The sequence below is a fragment of the Astyanax mexicanus genome, chromosome 11 (assembly GCF_023375975.1).
Source record: "Astyanax mexicanus isolate ESR-SI-001 chromosome 11, AstMex3_surface, whole genome shotgun sequence".
NCBI classification, from domain to species: Eukaryota; Metazoa; Chordata; class Actinopteri; order Characiformes; family Acestrorhamphidae; genus Astyanax; species Astyanax mexicanus.
Genome location: NC_064418.1, coordinates 14,847,006 through 14,860,941, shown reverse-complemented (window position 1 = coordinate 14,860,941; position 13,936 = coordinate 14,847,006). Strand labels below are relative to the sequence as shown.

General features: G+C 36.0%; 1 protein-coding gene across 9 annotated transcripts in view; it reads left to right on the top strand.

The window, feature by feature from the left end:
• Window positions 1-13,936, top strand: part of LOC103033833 (R3H domain-containing protein 1) — a 73,570-nt gene that overhangs the window by 47,295 nt on the left and 12,339 nt on the right. For 6 of the 9 annotated variants that reach the window (XM_022667912.2, XM_007250596.4, XM_022667915.2 and 3 more), the window contains 4 exons: window positions 825-926; window positions 4,270-4,542; window positions 5,754-5,883; window positions 12,079-12,230. In XM_022667912.2, coding sequence (XP_022523633.1) covers window positions 825-926; window positions 4,270-4,542; window positions 5,754-5,883; window positions 12,079-12,230 — 657 coding nt within the window. The remainder of the gene's footprint in view (window positions 1-824; window positions 927-4,269; window positions 4,543-5,753; window positions 5,884-12,078; window positions 12,231-13,936) is intronic. The other 3 variants (XM_022667919.2, XM_022667918.2, XM_022667914.2) reach the window with 1 other exon arrangement.

Below are 13,936 nucleotides of genomic sequence, written 5' to 3'. Positions count from 1 at the left end.
TTTTTCGAGAAATGCATTGTTTTTGTTGATTATCTTTTTAATGTGACCCATATCTGACATTTGTCTGAACAGTTTACAATATAAAACTGGCACACGTGCTATAAAAGCAGTGCTTCACATAAAGTTTAATGTTGTTGGGGCTGACAGCTGGGCTTATAACTGAGAGAGATGTGTTCCAGCTCAAATAAAATATTGATGCCTTATTTGGCCATCAATTCTTTGATTTATGTCCTTGATTTTTTAATGGAATTTTTAAGCCTTTAATTTCCTCTTCAGCCATTTTATTAATAACACTGAGTGCAGTGTCAAATGATTGAGGTCTGTTACCTAGTTATCCAATCACTGAACTCTCACTCACTGCTGTTCTCCATTTTTCTGTCTTCTTACAACCTTTTCTTCTTCTCTTTGACATAGAATCCACATGAATTTTAATCTGGCTGTTCAGACTAAGTGTGTTTCACAAATTGGATATGTATCAGATTTTAAAACCACATATGAAAGTGATCCAAATAAGAAAATATATATATAAAATGTACATTTAGGCCACCTTGTTTCCTGCTATGTGAATGTAGCTCTATGTTTATCATAGTCATCATAACAAAGGCACCTAACTGGCTCAGCTAACTTAAACGGCTTTCTTTTTTTTCCTTCCCTAATAAGCCACTAACCTTATTAAACCCGTTTGAGTAAAGTTTGCTCTATCGAATATCTAAATGCCTATGTTTCTTCTCCTTTTAGACTCTTCCATCTTCTTCATCTTTGACTAAACTCATTTTCCTCTCTCCCCCTCCCCCCATCTTCTCCCTCGTCTGTTGCTTCCTCAGCCCCTCTGGCCTGTCCAGCCCTCCGCTCAGCCTGTCCAGTACTCAACGGTGTCTTACCCACCACAGCTCCTCTCCGTCTCCCCTAACCAACAGTACACTGTGGTACAACTCTCTCTTTTCTTTCTTTTTCTCTATTCCTTATTGTTGTTTTCCTTTCTTTATGCCTGTGTTCATTTGGCCATTCAGTGCTCTGAGTCTGTCACTTGTATGTCTATATGTCTTTGTAAGCACACAGAAAAACATAATTTATTGAATTTCCAGTCAAAAAGGACACTATCTGCAAGTTAATTGTTGTGAAGTGTCTTGCTTTTAGATTTACAATCAAATCAGCTTTCGGACTTGTGTTGTTTGGTCTGTATTTTCTGATATTTTTTGACTGAATGGTGCCAGACCAAAGAAACAAAAGTTTGTCTGAATAGAAGGTCCCAATCAACTGAACTATGATTTTATTTATTTGCAGTGTGAAACCACTTTTTTTTTTTTTTTATAGATGTTTCTAATTTTTGGACCTATTACAGAAAGTTGGGTTCAGGCTATCATCACTGTTAAACTATAGAAGAAAAATAATAAAAAAACAGATGTTTTCTGCTTTGTTCCAAAACACATTCTGCGATTTTGAGGTCTGAAGTGTTTAGAAAGACATTCCTAATTTGTTCTGTATTTTCAGCCTAATAGAACATGTGAAAGGTTACATGAACCACAGCCTAGACCAAAAGGCTGCAAGGTCCCGATCAACTGAACCATGATCTTGATATTGGTTCTGGTCCACACTTTTAGATGTGAAAGCGCCCTTAAAAAATTACCATTTTTTTATATTTTGTTACAAAACATTTGATTTCAGGTCTGGGTTGTTTAGATTGACCCTCTTTCTGTCTTTTTGCAAAAGATTTGCACACATTTCTTGATTCTAAGGCCTAAACTCAGTCTGTTAGCTTTACTGAGAGAGTCAGCCGTGTCAACATTTTTATTTTATTACTTTTTTTTGTGTTTGTTTCAGGAACTTCAGAAACAGTTTTTATCTTTGAGTTTCTTGCAAGTCTTGTATCTAATCTAAGATAAAAAAATATATCTGTAGTTAATGTCTGTTTTGACTGGAAATGAAAGACATTAAAGGCAGTTTCTGATATTTGCACAGTACCAAACTGTTGCAGAGTAATCAATAATTGCATGATCTCTCTATAACCCAAGTAAGGCTTGTGTTACTGGAGTGCAGATACATTCAATATGCACAATAGCATGCCTAGTTTTTATAATAGTCTTTGTAATATAATTTCCCCGTGAACTCCTGAAACATCAGTTAACTAGCATGAAAAAGGAATAAATACTCTCTTGAAAAGAAGAAAATCATTAAATCTGTACAGCAAGGCATTTCTTGCTGTTTGATGAATTCCTTTGGTGCAAATTTGAATATTATGCAACCATTTAAAGCAAGCTCAGTGATAGATGTGTCTGCTTAATAAAAAATAGAAAAGCTCTCCTGCAGAATGGATGGGAGAACGTTGCCCCCGCTAATGGAGCTCATTGGTCTTGTTCCTACATTAGATTAATATCGTCTGCACAAGTTTTTAGTCTGCAGTCAGCTGCTCTATTTACTTCACAATGACTCGGAACATCTCAGTTATGTGTTTCAAGACATCGTCAGCTGCTGCTGTTGAATTTGGATTTTTGAATGTTTCTACTCTACTCCTACCTAAGCCCTATTCTCACTGAATTAGATTTACATTGGGAGGTGGAGTAATGTGTTTTTACTAAAGGATGCCTGTACAATTTTTGACTCACACAGGAAATGAGATGGGAGTGGCTACTTGATTTACTTATTGCCGCCAGCTCTAAATAAAATGTGATGAAAGCCTTAAACTAATCTTATAATCAACTTATAGTAATAATGTTATATTAGCTTGGACAGTAGCAGCTAAATGTTCATAACATGTACATGAAATCAAATGACTTGCTTAAGGCTTCAAAGTCCTTCTTCTTTTCTTCTGTATTTGAGTGGTGTACATCTTATAGTACCCTAGTTTTGCTACATATTTGGCAAACAGCTCAAGTAATGTATCTGTGCCATTCACAGCTAAAATAAACGCTTCATACTTGAGAACCTCCCTTTTCTCAGGATGTAAAAGAATATTTACATAGCCATTGATTGGCACAGGATAAATATAACCTGAGATTATTTTTTATGATTCATATTACAGCAGATAATAGGTGCTGAAATTGATGTTTACTGAAACATAAGTGTACAGTCTGTAAAATTGACTGACCTGGTGCATTCAGACAGGGCTTCAAACTACATGCGCTTCCAATTGAATTTAGAATTGGATTACTGCATGTATCTGATTATCTAAGTGGTCATGTTATTTCTTTAATCATCATTATGATCTAAATTACAAACAATAAAAGAAATATGATTTTATGATGTATGTAATATGTTATATTACAAAATCTGATTGGGAGCTGTATTTTAGCTTAGTAATGGTATTTTTCAGTGCATGTATGCTCATAACAAGAGTATTCTGGGTTTTCTCAGTCTGTGCACACATGAAAACAGATCATGGTAGTGGGAATAACTCAGCAAAAATTAACACAACACCTGCAAGATGATGAAAAAAACGCTTTCAGAGCAACTTTGAAGCTAAAGGATTTAAAGAATCTTCATTTTCTAGCAATGATATACTGTATGTTCATATTGTGGCTCAGTGTGTAAACAAAATGTAGTTTAAATTATGTTTATGCCATGTCTATTTCTTTAACACTATTGGCTGGGCACAAAGCATCTGATTATTTACTTGCTCAAGTACCGGTAAAACTCTTTTAGGTTTTCCCATTATCTAATTACCAAAGTTCACGTAAAACCAATGCTCGGATTACTGACAAACAAGCGAGGTTCTGCATTAATCTGATTATGAAGTGCATGTAAACACTCTCCGTGAGAAGCTCTGGTAATAATTACATCACTCTTCCTCCTCCCCATATAAATGAAATACTCATTCTGTCCAAACAGGGCTTGAGACTGATTTCTCCTCCATTAACATGTAAGCACACGTTGTGTGTTCTGCTAACCTTATTTCTGACCGTTCTCTAGCAGTAAACATCCCTTAATGACTAATTAAGGCAGAGGAAGACTGCATTGAATAATTAATCTGTGAGCAGATGTTGAAGTTAATATTCTATGAATAGAAATGCAGCAAGTCCCAGTGTATTTCTAATAGGGGGAAAAATCAAACAAATTGATAAGGATTAGCAATTAAACTTCTTTAAATGCTCCACTTTCTGAAACCCGCAGTGTAAAAGAGGATTATTTTAGATTCATTGTCTCATTATCAGTCATATGATTTACTTTAGATAGCCAGTACTGTACATTATCTATGTGCATCTGTACAGTATATATGTGCAGCATCTACTTCCATGCCCTAACCTCAGTGTTGTCTGTTGTTTGACCCGCCAGCAAGACAACCTGAGCGCCCAGTTTAGCCACATGAGCCTTGTGCGGCAGCCGTCTGGGGAGGGCCGCGACGCCCACACTGCCATGTACCCCTCCTCCGTGGTGCTTCAGGCCCCTCCGCCGCCCCCTCCTCCTCCTCCACAGCAGCAGGCTGGCTATATGGTGCCCTCCCCTGGGCAGAGCATACCAGCCCCGGCCTACTCCACCCAAGGCCCGGCACCCGTCAACCAGCCAGTGATGCAGCAGCAGGGCTACATGCAGCAGCCTATGCAGCAGGTAGGTCAGCCAAAGCCGGTTTTGTGTTAGGAAGTCTTATAAAAGTAGGCTTATGAAAGTGAGTTTAGTTTGTACACTCTGTTATTTTAAGCATAACTGGTCAGTCACGACTAAACCGTTAAAGCATGTATAGGCTTTATGAGCTTCTGCATTTTCAGGTGTTTAAAGCAGCAGTCCCTAAGATTTTCTTTTTTAAATTGAAAGCAGTAGTAATTATAAATGAGTTTGTAGGGTGAAAAAAATATTATATTTAATGGTATTAGTATTCTGATATGGAATTCCTGCAATGTCTAATACAGTCACTCTTAACACAGAGTGGTCTGGTAGGTCTGTGTGGATGTAATTACTCAGTACATTCTGGCAGTGTTTCAGAAGTTAACAAAATGAAACAAAAAAAAAACACTCAAATACAACATTTTACCACAGCACACAGAGATTTATTTGCATTAATCTGCATTAAAAGTACTCTTTCACATGCCCTGTGCAATTACACATTCTCACCAGAGAGGTCACTAAATCCCCAGAACTTACAGGCTCTGGGTTTTAATTGAAGCCCACATTTTCACAAGTTTTAGTGAAAACCTCATATCATACATCAACAACAGAGTGCGTTGCACAACAGCTGTGCTCCTGTACAAACAGGCTTACAGATGTCACGACTCGCACTGAAGATCCTAGTATTCTGGAAGCTATCTAGAACCTACTTTTGTTGGTGGAAATGCAGCGAAAAGCACTATTAGTGTCACTTTAAGAAATTATATTAATATTAATAATTATTAGTTTTTAGCTATTTTCTTGGGATCAAAGTCTTAAACATGTGAACACAGTTTGTACCAAATCGGTTTTATTTATTTGTATATTTTTCTACATTGTAGATAATCATTAGAACCATGAAGGAACACACGTTGAATGATATAGTCAACAAAAAATGGAATATTTTCAAAAACTGCACTAAGTTTTCATTAGTGTATTTTTAATCTCAAATAAATAAAAATCAATTTGATACAAGATGTCAACTTTTGACTGATGCTGTATATACATAGCTGATTTTGTTAAATTTCTCTATCTCTATCTGTAAAATCCATTGTACTGGAATATTAGATGCTTGCTGGCTGATAAGTCTGTTCCACAGTTAATCGCAAGGTGAGCATCAAGGTGCACCGGATTGCTTTGATGACATTTTGTCTTGTTTATTTATTTCCCATCCGCAGATGCCAGCGTGTTACTGCGCACCAGGCCAGTACCCTCTGTCCAGCCAGCAGTATCGGCCAGTTGGCACGGTGCAGTACAGTAGCCCTCAGAGCCAGCCCCTGCCCCCTCCCCCACCTGCTCAGCAGCCAGGTAAACCACCAAAGACCCATTAGCCAAAGCGCTACCATATGCTCGAAGATAGAAGGCTAGAATTTGGTTCAATTTTCATAAAGATTAAAAAAAATGAAAACACTTCTGTTTGACTAGGGGGAAAAGACCATATACATTCTCTTACTCATGGATCCATCCAGTAGTGAACAAACATTAATAATGGGAGTATGATAAAGATTTTATATAGACATTTATAGTCATTTTTACAATACATGACACTTATCATGAAAGACAAAATATGCTCAAGCAGTGCCAGATTCTTAATAACTGCAATTCAAATACTCTCCCATACTAAATACATTACAATTCTTTAATTATTATATATATAAAGTATATTGGGTATTACAATACTATAGGATTTTGACCTGTATTACTTAAGGTCACTTAAAGCCTTTACATTAGTAACGTTTTATAAAGATTAGCTGCACTTTTACTTAAGTACAGGGATTTTCTACTGTCTGTAACTCTGGCTTTTAACTCTGTAGACATGCTCATTCATGTTAATCAGCGTTGATCAGCGGTAACAAATGCATTGAGAATCCTATGTCTACTCTATGAGTAGAATATATATATATATATATATATATATATATATATATATATATATATATATATATATGTTGAAATACAGCTTTATCTATATCATATATATGGTGAGATAGAGCTGTATCTATATCTGCACATTTAATCAGGCCACTGTTCAAATATTCCTCATTTGTACACATTCATAAAAAATGTGTCCTTATTTCAACTGTCAGCGAGGAGCCTGGTTTAGAGAAATCCTGTTTCTCAACACCTCCCTTTGAGTATTAATGTTTATTTTGGATTCTGTTTATCCTGTGCCGCACTGGATTTGGGACATCACACTCCTTATTTTTATTTTATTGGTGTTTTTATTATGACTTTCCCCTGATTCTTCCCATTCCTTCTCTCTCTCTCTCTCTCTCTCTCTCTCTCTCACTCTCACTCTCTCTCTCTCTCTGTTATTTTGTTGTCTTTGGTTATTCTTCGCTATGTTGAGTACGCCAAAAGATTGCGTGTGAAAACGAGGAGGCGCCCTGGGGGCAAGAGAGCGGAGCTAAGAGCTAATTACAGCGCTGAGCACTTTAGCGTGCCGGGTACTTGCATTGTATTGCCCTTTTTTAAATAGATACAAGAAGCATTTCCAATCAAATGCAGAATTAGCGCTGTTTTTCCCCTTACCGTTAACTCTGCACTTATTCGCTGCCCCATGTGCTTTGACAGCTGTTTTGTTCAATTGAATCGTTAAAGCTCTCTGATTAAAAAGAAAAAAAAAAAAAGGAGAAAGGAGAGGGAGGTGAAAAGGAAAAAGTTCCTTATTGCTCTGTATCTTTTCTTAGACAACCTCAAGAGAATTTTCATACTTTTAGGCACTAAATTGCCTCTAAGCACCTTGAGCTGCCCTTCTGGGGCCGGCTCGGGTGCTGTTTAAGGGCTGGTCAGAAGTTTGAATTAAAGAATGGTTCCTAATGAATCGTCTGGAGATTTGAAAGTCTATCTGCTCAATAGGCGGGACGAAAAGAAAACCCACCATAGTGTTGAAAGCCCCCAGAGCACAAAGCTGCGTATTCAGAGGCGCTGCATATTCCTTTCAGATCATCCAAAGCGCTCGACGGCTTTGACACAGAGTGGCTGAATGCGGGGCCGGGGCACTGTCTGAGAGGCTCTACGATTCTCACAGTGAACCGGTCTCTTTTCCAGCCCCTCACTCCTCCTCAGGGCCAGAGACCCCCTACCTGCCAGCTGCACTCGTCTGATTTCACTGCTGTAACATCTGCTGTAACACCAGAGAGCTTGTGGTTATATGCTGCCTTCAAGTCATGTTGAGAATATCATGTTTATGAGATGAGCCCCAACTTTTGGGGTGTGTCAATAAAAAAATGCTGACTTAACAGAAAACTGCAATCTATGTTTTAATGGTTTACTCTTGTCCACTCTTGTTAAAATATCAGATATTTTATACTGGAAAACAATATTGATCACCTAATGCTCATACGTGTTTGTTTTGTTTGAAGTAATTGGGCATATATATATATGCCCAATTACTTCAAACAAAACAAACACGTATGAGCATTAGGTGATATATATATATATATATAAAGTAAACAGAAAAAGCCATTTTTTAGAGTGCCATGCTCTTTCTGAACAAAACTGTTTGAACAGATATCATTTCATACATACGAGCTTCAGAAACTTGAAGGCAGCAATAATCCAGGCTTAAATGTGTAAGCAAGTTGTATAATGTAGTATGTTTGATTTGATTGTCTAGAGACAGTTTGGTGAAACATTACATTTACCCGAAAACACTGGACATATGTCTACATATTGGTATTTCTGCATACTCTTAGGAAAGTTATAGTTCATTTAGTGAAATTGCATGACAGAAACTCTCATCACCTCATCCATGGATGCGCACAGGTACCATAATCGGGTATTTCTAAAGTTCCATCGTGGAAATATTGATAAAATAGAATAAGTATTGCAAAATATTGTTGATAAATCTTGTTACTGCTACACAGAAAGCCCTATATCTCCATTTTGCCATCCTCCAATACTGTTTCAATAAAGAAAATAGTGTTTCTTGCCTACTTTTTAAAATAAACAAGATCTGCAAAAAAAAAAAGTCTACAAACAACAGTGATGTCATTTGAAAAGTAATGAATTTAACATATTTAATCATATACTCTTCTAGATGTTACTGAAATATCAGTATTAGTAAGACTTCAGGCTCTAACTTTACCCATCTCTGCTTATTGAGCTTCAGTGTCCCACTGTAAAGAAGCATCTCCAGTACGAAACATTTAAAAAAAATTACAAAGAATAGCGTAGCATGTGCTCCAAGAGATTATGTGCATGTTTTAATGAATAAACTTAAATATAATAACCATACATTTAAATATTGTATCTCAAAAACTGCAGCTCTACCTTTTAGTGGGCAGTTTGAAACTGAAGAGTGAAGATTATTGGCAAAAGATAATTAGCACATTTACATTATGCCAAGAAGTGAAAAACAGCAAAACTGGAAATAAAAGGTCAATAACGGTGACTATTATCCATTGCTTGCACTGTGGTTGATTTCAATTCATTTGCACCATTTGCACAGGCATACATTATTAATACCCTTTATTTTCCACCTACTGCATACATTTTGGCCTGCAGTAACAAACATACTTAAACTTTGTTAATGATAACGATAATTCTAAAAGTGTTATGGTTAATTAAGCAGAATATTTTTGTGTTTGTTTTTAAATGGAAGATTTGAGAATGAGAAACCTGATTACTGTGAGTAATCAAAGCTTGTAAAATGCTGTGTATAACTAAAGCGCCGTGTGGTGGTTGTAGCTAATACCCAGCTTCTAATTACAGAGTCGGCTTGCACTTTAACACGGGATCAAACATCCTCTCTTGTGTCTGTTGACACAGCCTCAGGCATCAATAATGTCTGGGACACCTTTTGTTTGATTAAAAGATTTTAAGCAGGGTGTCTCTGTTGTCTCTCTAGCTTTGCTGTTGTTGTTTTTGTGATGGGGGAATGATGAATCGAGTTAATTGAGTGCCAGTGCTGAACGGCATTATTGCTTCATGTAAACCACGTAAGCCTGGTTGATGGGACCATGTAGGCCTGTCGTGATAATTAGTTTATTAACTTATTGGATAATTTATGTATGATAATATATGGCCACAATCATTTTTTTGCTAAACTCAATTAGAGCTGACCAACATATATGGTGTTATTTTATTACGTTGTAATACATTTCTTATCGTATTGACTATACTTTTTTTTTGTAGTATAGGCAAGTATTTAAATAGTGTTTTTAAGGATCTGTCACTACTGAAGCATTTCGACTGTGATCGTGTATTCTAGGATTGTGAAAAAAGGTCTTTAAATATTGTGGCCTAATATTTTTTACTATATCGTCCAGCACTGTAATGCTTTACATTAAGGGTCATAAATAGTGCTACCTTAAAACATTAATAAATGTTGTTAAATGTAAGTAATGTTTCAACTAATTATTAATTGACACTAGTTAATACATAATTAAACTTTACTCAATTTACCTAAAAATAATGCTGAAGAATGTTGTAAATAATAATGAATTGAGACATTAGTTAAACATGTTTTAACGATAAGTAATGTTTTAACTAGTGTCAGTTAGTAAATAGTTAAGACATACTGTTGTAACTGTTGTTAATTAATGTACACTTATTGCAAAGTATCAATGCCTATTCTTAATATTTTACTAATTGAAGGTTTATTATTCATTAAAAATGGTGCAAATGTATTTTAGTGCTATTATAATATCATTATATCATTACATTAATGGCATAAAAATATGCATATCATGATTTATCACAATTAATCATCCAAACGAACATAACTATCGTGTCCAGCCTAGTTCCATGGAACTTTAATATTTGGTGGATTCCTTTTTGGGAAAATAGGAAATACCGCTGAGAGGAAGTGCTTCCTAAACTAAACCAAGTTTGGAAGTCATGCAGTAACATCATTAGTTGCTTGGGTGTGAGAAAGCGGGATAGAATCAGATCAGACCAGGATTGATGGAGTGAAGTGAAGTGAAGGAAAGGGGGAATAAGAAATAAATAAATGATAAGAAAACATGAGGAAAAAACTAAATATCTACCCTAGAAAAATAAAACCTCACAGAGCTGAAACCCTGCAAACTCTACTAACATCAGTCCTCCACTCCGAGCAGACTCAGTCCAGAGTAGTTGGGTAGTTGAGTAAATCTAATCTCCCAAAAGCTCCAGCTTTCTTTCCCCCTCATGTCCTTCCCTCCCTCCATCCCCTCCTCTCCATCGCCGTCTCCTCCTGCTCAGTCAGCCTGAACAGAGAGTGTTTAATATTATATTCCCTTCATGCTAGCTCCCTAAGTGGAGGTGAGAGAATTGAACCAAAAATAGCTGGCTCCTCGCCGAGGGCCATCTATTCCTTTTGTCCCACTTCTTTTTCTCATCTGGGCTAAATTGATTGCTGTCTCTTTGGCCAAAAGCCAGGAGAAATTGAAAATGGCCCACCCTCCACCCCTCCTTTCCTCTCTGCACTGCTTCCACACAGGCCCCCCGCAGAGTCCCCCCGCTGGGCACCTCCTCTGGCGAGGGTTTTTCAATAGCATCGCCAGGTTATAAGCCCTTCTTCTCCAAACCTCTTCCCCAGATAACCTTGACACCGATGAAAATTATCCCCGTCCTGTAGTAATGGCTGTCGGAACAAAACCGCATTACCTGCTTTTATCATGTACTCTGCCTTCTCTATTAGCGTACGTAGCCTCGCCACGGCGGGCCATTTTACGCAGATGATTGTCTTCTTTCTCTCTCTCTCTTTATCTGTCTTGTCTTTTCTCTGTGTCGTCATCCAGAAATAACAATAACAGTAGTAAAGAAGAGATGTACGGTTTCAAAGAAGGCAGGCATAATGAAAGCTGTTTTAATAACCCGGGCTGTGCACTTAAGCAGAGGTAATGAAAAGCAATTTAATGCCAGAATTAAAAAAAAAAACACACATACAGGTGCCTCCACCACCAGGTGATCAGTAAAGGATTCACGCAGCTAACAACGATGTAATTAGGTCTAATTGACATTCTCCGGGAGCGAATCGCTCATTCACACAATATTGCAATGAACTCGTGAGTATAAAAAGAAAGGCCACACGGCATTAAGCAGATTGTCTCGCTTTGCCTCAGAGTGCTGTACTGTAATTTAAACACAGATCATTTCATGCTAGCCCAGACTCATTATTTTGCATAATTGCAGCCTCCTTCAGGTTGCACACGTCTGCACTCCTCTGCTCTTTGACATCTTTCAGGTTCTTTAATGTCTTAGTATTGTATTGTATTGTATGATATTGTATTGTGTTATTATGTCGTTCCATGTACAGTTGAAACATGTTAATATAGAGTAATATTGCTACAGTCATTGTTAGTACCATGTAATTCTGCTTGCTTTTAGTACTATCACGTTTATTTGTGTTGTTTCCAGCAGGCAGGTAAGGATGCCAATTACCTTCTGAATGTGTTCCGTCCCTGGCAGCCCATATACCGCTCTGTCTGCCTGTGTTTGTGGGTGCTCATATTAAAAGACACCAGCTGAATATCTCCCTCTGTGTTTACGCGATCCATGTCTGTGTTTCTCCAGGTTACCAAACTGTGATGCCAAATCAACAGCCGAGTTACCAGAGCATGGTCCAGCAGCCGCAGAGTCAAACCCTGGTGAGCGGCCAACATAGCAATATGGGAAATCAGATGCAAGGCATGATGGTCCAGTATCCTTCAATGCCATCTTATCAGGTGAATTTTCATAGATTTTGCATTGTTTTTTAAATGAATATTTTAATATCCATATTTTATAAAATCTTCTTGCAGCGTAATTAAATTTTTCAGAGTTTAATACTATTCAGACTCATAAAATGCCTGCCAGAAACTAAAGTCATTTGACATTCTTACTAATTATTAAGAAAATAAATATATGAAAATACATTACCAGTCAGAATATTAGAACCTCCTATATTGTGTAGTTATCCAGTAGCCTAGTGCTTTAGGACGCAGACAAGCTACTTTTTTATTTTCTCGCCTTATCAGTGACTTTTTTTTTTACTGCACTTCACCTGTTAGTCTTCTAATTCTTCTCTTTACTGCTGAAACTAAGATTTAGTCCAGTCATGTTAATCTGAGGTAAGGGCGTTGCCATGTGGGTCAGCCAGACCTTACTCTTCCTGTACCAGTTTTCTCCAAATTCCAAGAGTATTTTAAAGATGTGTATTAAACAGTACTCACTGCTCACTGACTTCATCTGTAATTTCTCTGAGGAAAAGACTTATACTTTTTATAGTTACAGAGTTATCTGTGTTTTTGTGTCTTTTTCTAGTTTCTATGATAGTTATTATGATAACAAGAAAGGAAATAAAATAGGGTTTACCACAACTTTTGATGGTAGTTTTTGTATGTATACATTTGTATTATATTTAAAATAATAAAAAAAATGTGTGGCTCATTGCAAGATTTATTAAACATAATAAAGCATTTGGAAACCAGAGTTTATATCTCCTTATACACTGAGTATCCTTTAAAATGTTTATTTTAAACACTCTGTATGTACTTTTCTGGTGCTTGCAGTACACTAATAATCCACCAGGGTGCTAAAACAAGCATCTTATTTTCTTATAAAATGTAATAAATTAGTTAGTGATTAGTGATTATTTAAGGGATGCAACAACTAATCGATTAAATAGATTAAAAAAATATATATTACAATAGTTGGCTACTAATTTAATATTTTTTTTAGTTATTATACAGATACAGACTCTCACTTAATGTTCCTAAAAGCCTGCAGGAGTAGTTAAATGTCTCATTTTTAGTAATTTCATTTCATTCACAGTTAGCGAGTTTTCAGCAATTAGCTATAATCAGAGAAAAAGAAAATCAATCCAATAATTTTTTATCATGAATATCTTTTCTGACTCTGATCTTGCATGGAAGTTTTTGAGAATCACTGTCATTTATTATATTATACATTTAATATATTTACATTACAGACACTGTTGTTTTGTTATTAAATAATGATTATAATAAAATTAACGAGACTGTTGGGTTATTTTTTGAAACTGCATTTCTCTTTTAGTCGTCTTCATTTTAGATCAGTAGTTATTAACTAATTACTAACTTTAATGATGTATTTTAATTTTTTTGTTTTTATCTGAATAATAATGGAATAATCTAAAAAAGAATCAAAAGATAAATTGATTATTAAATAATTTAAGTGGCAGCCCTAGATTATTTATTATATGTTTTTATTTAAGTATTGATATAATTTATTTATTATTTATTTACCATTTAAGGTAATTAATTGTGTCGCTGGTGATGCATTTCAGATGTGCACTATATCTCTATTTACTTAATTTTTATTTTAATAAAAAATATTTAATACAGTAAATATTATTCCCTAATATAATATTGCTGTATGTTTGTGGTGTGATTGGCTATATGTTCTCATATTG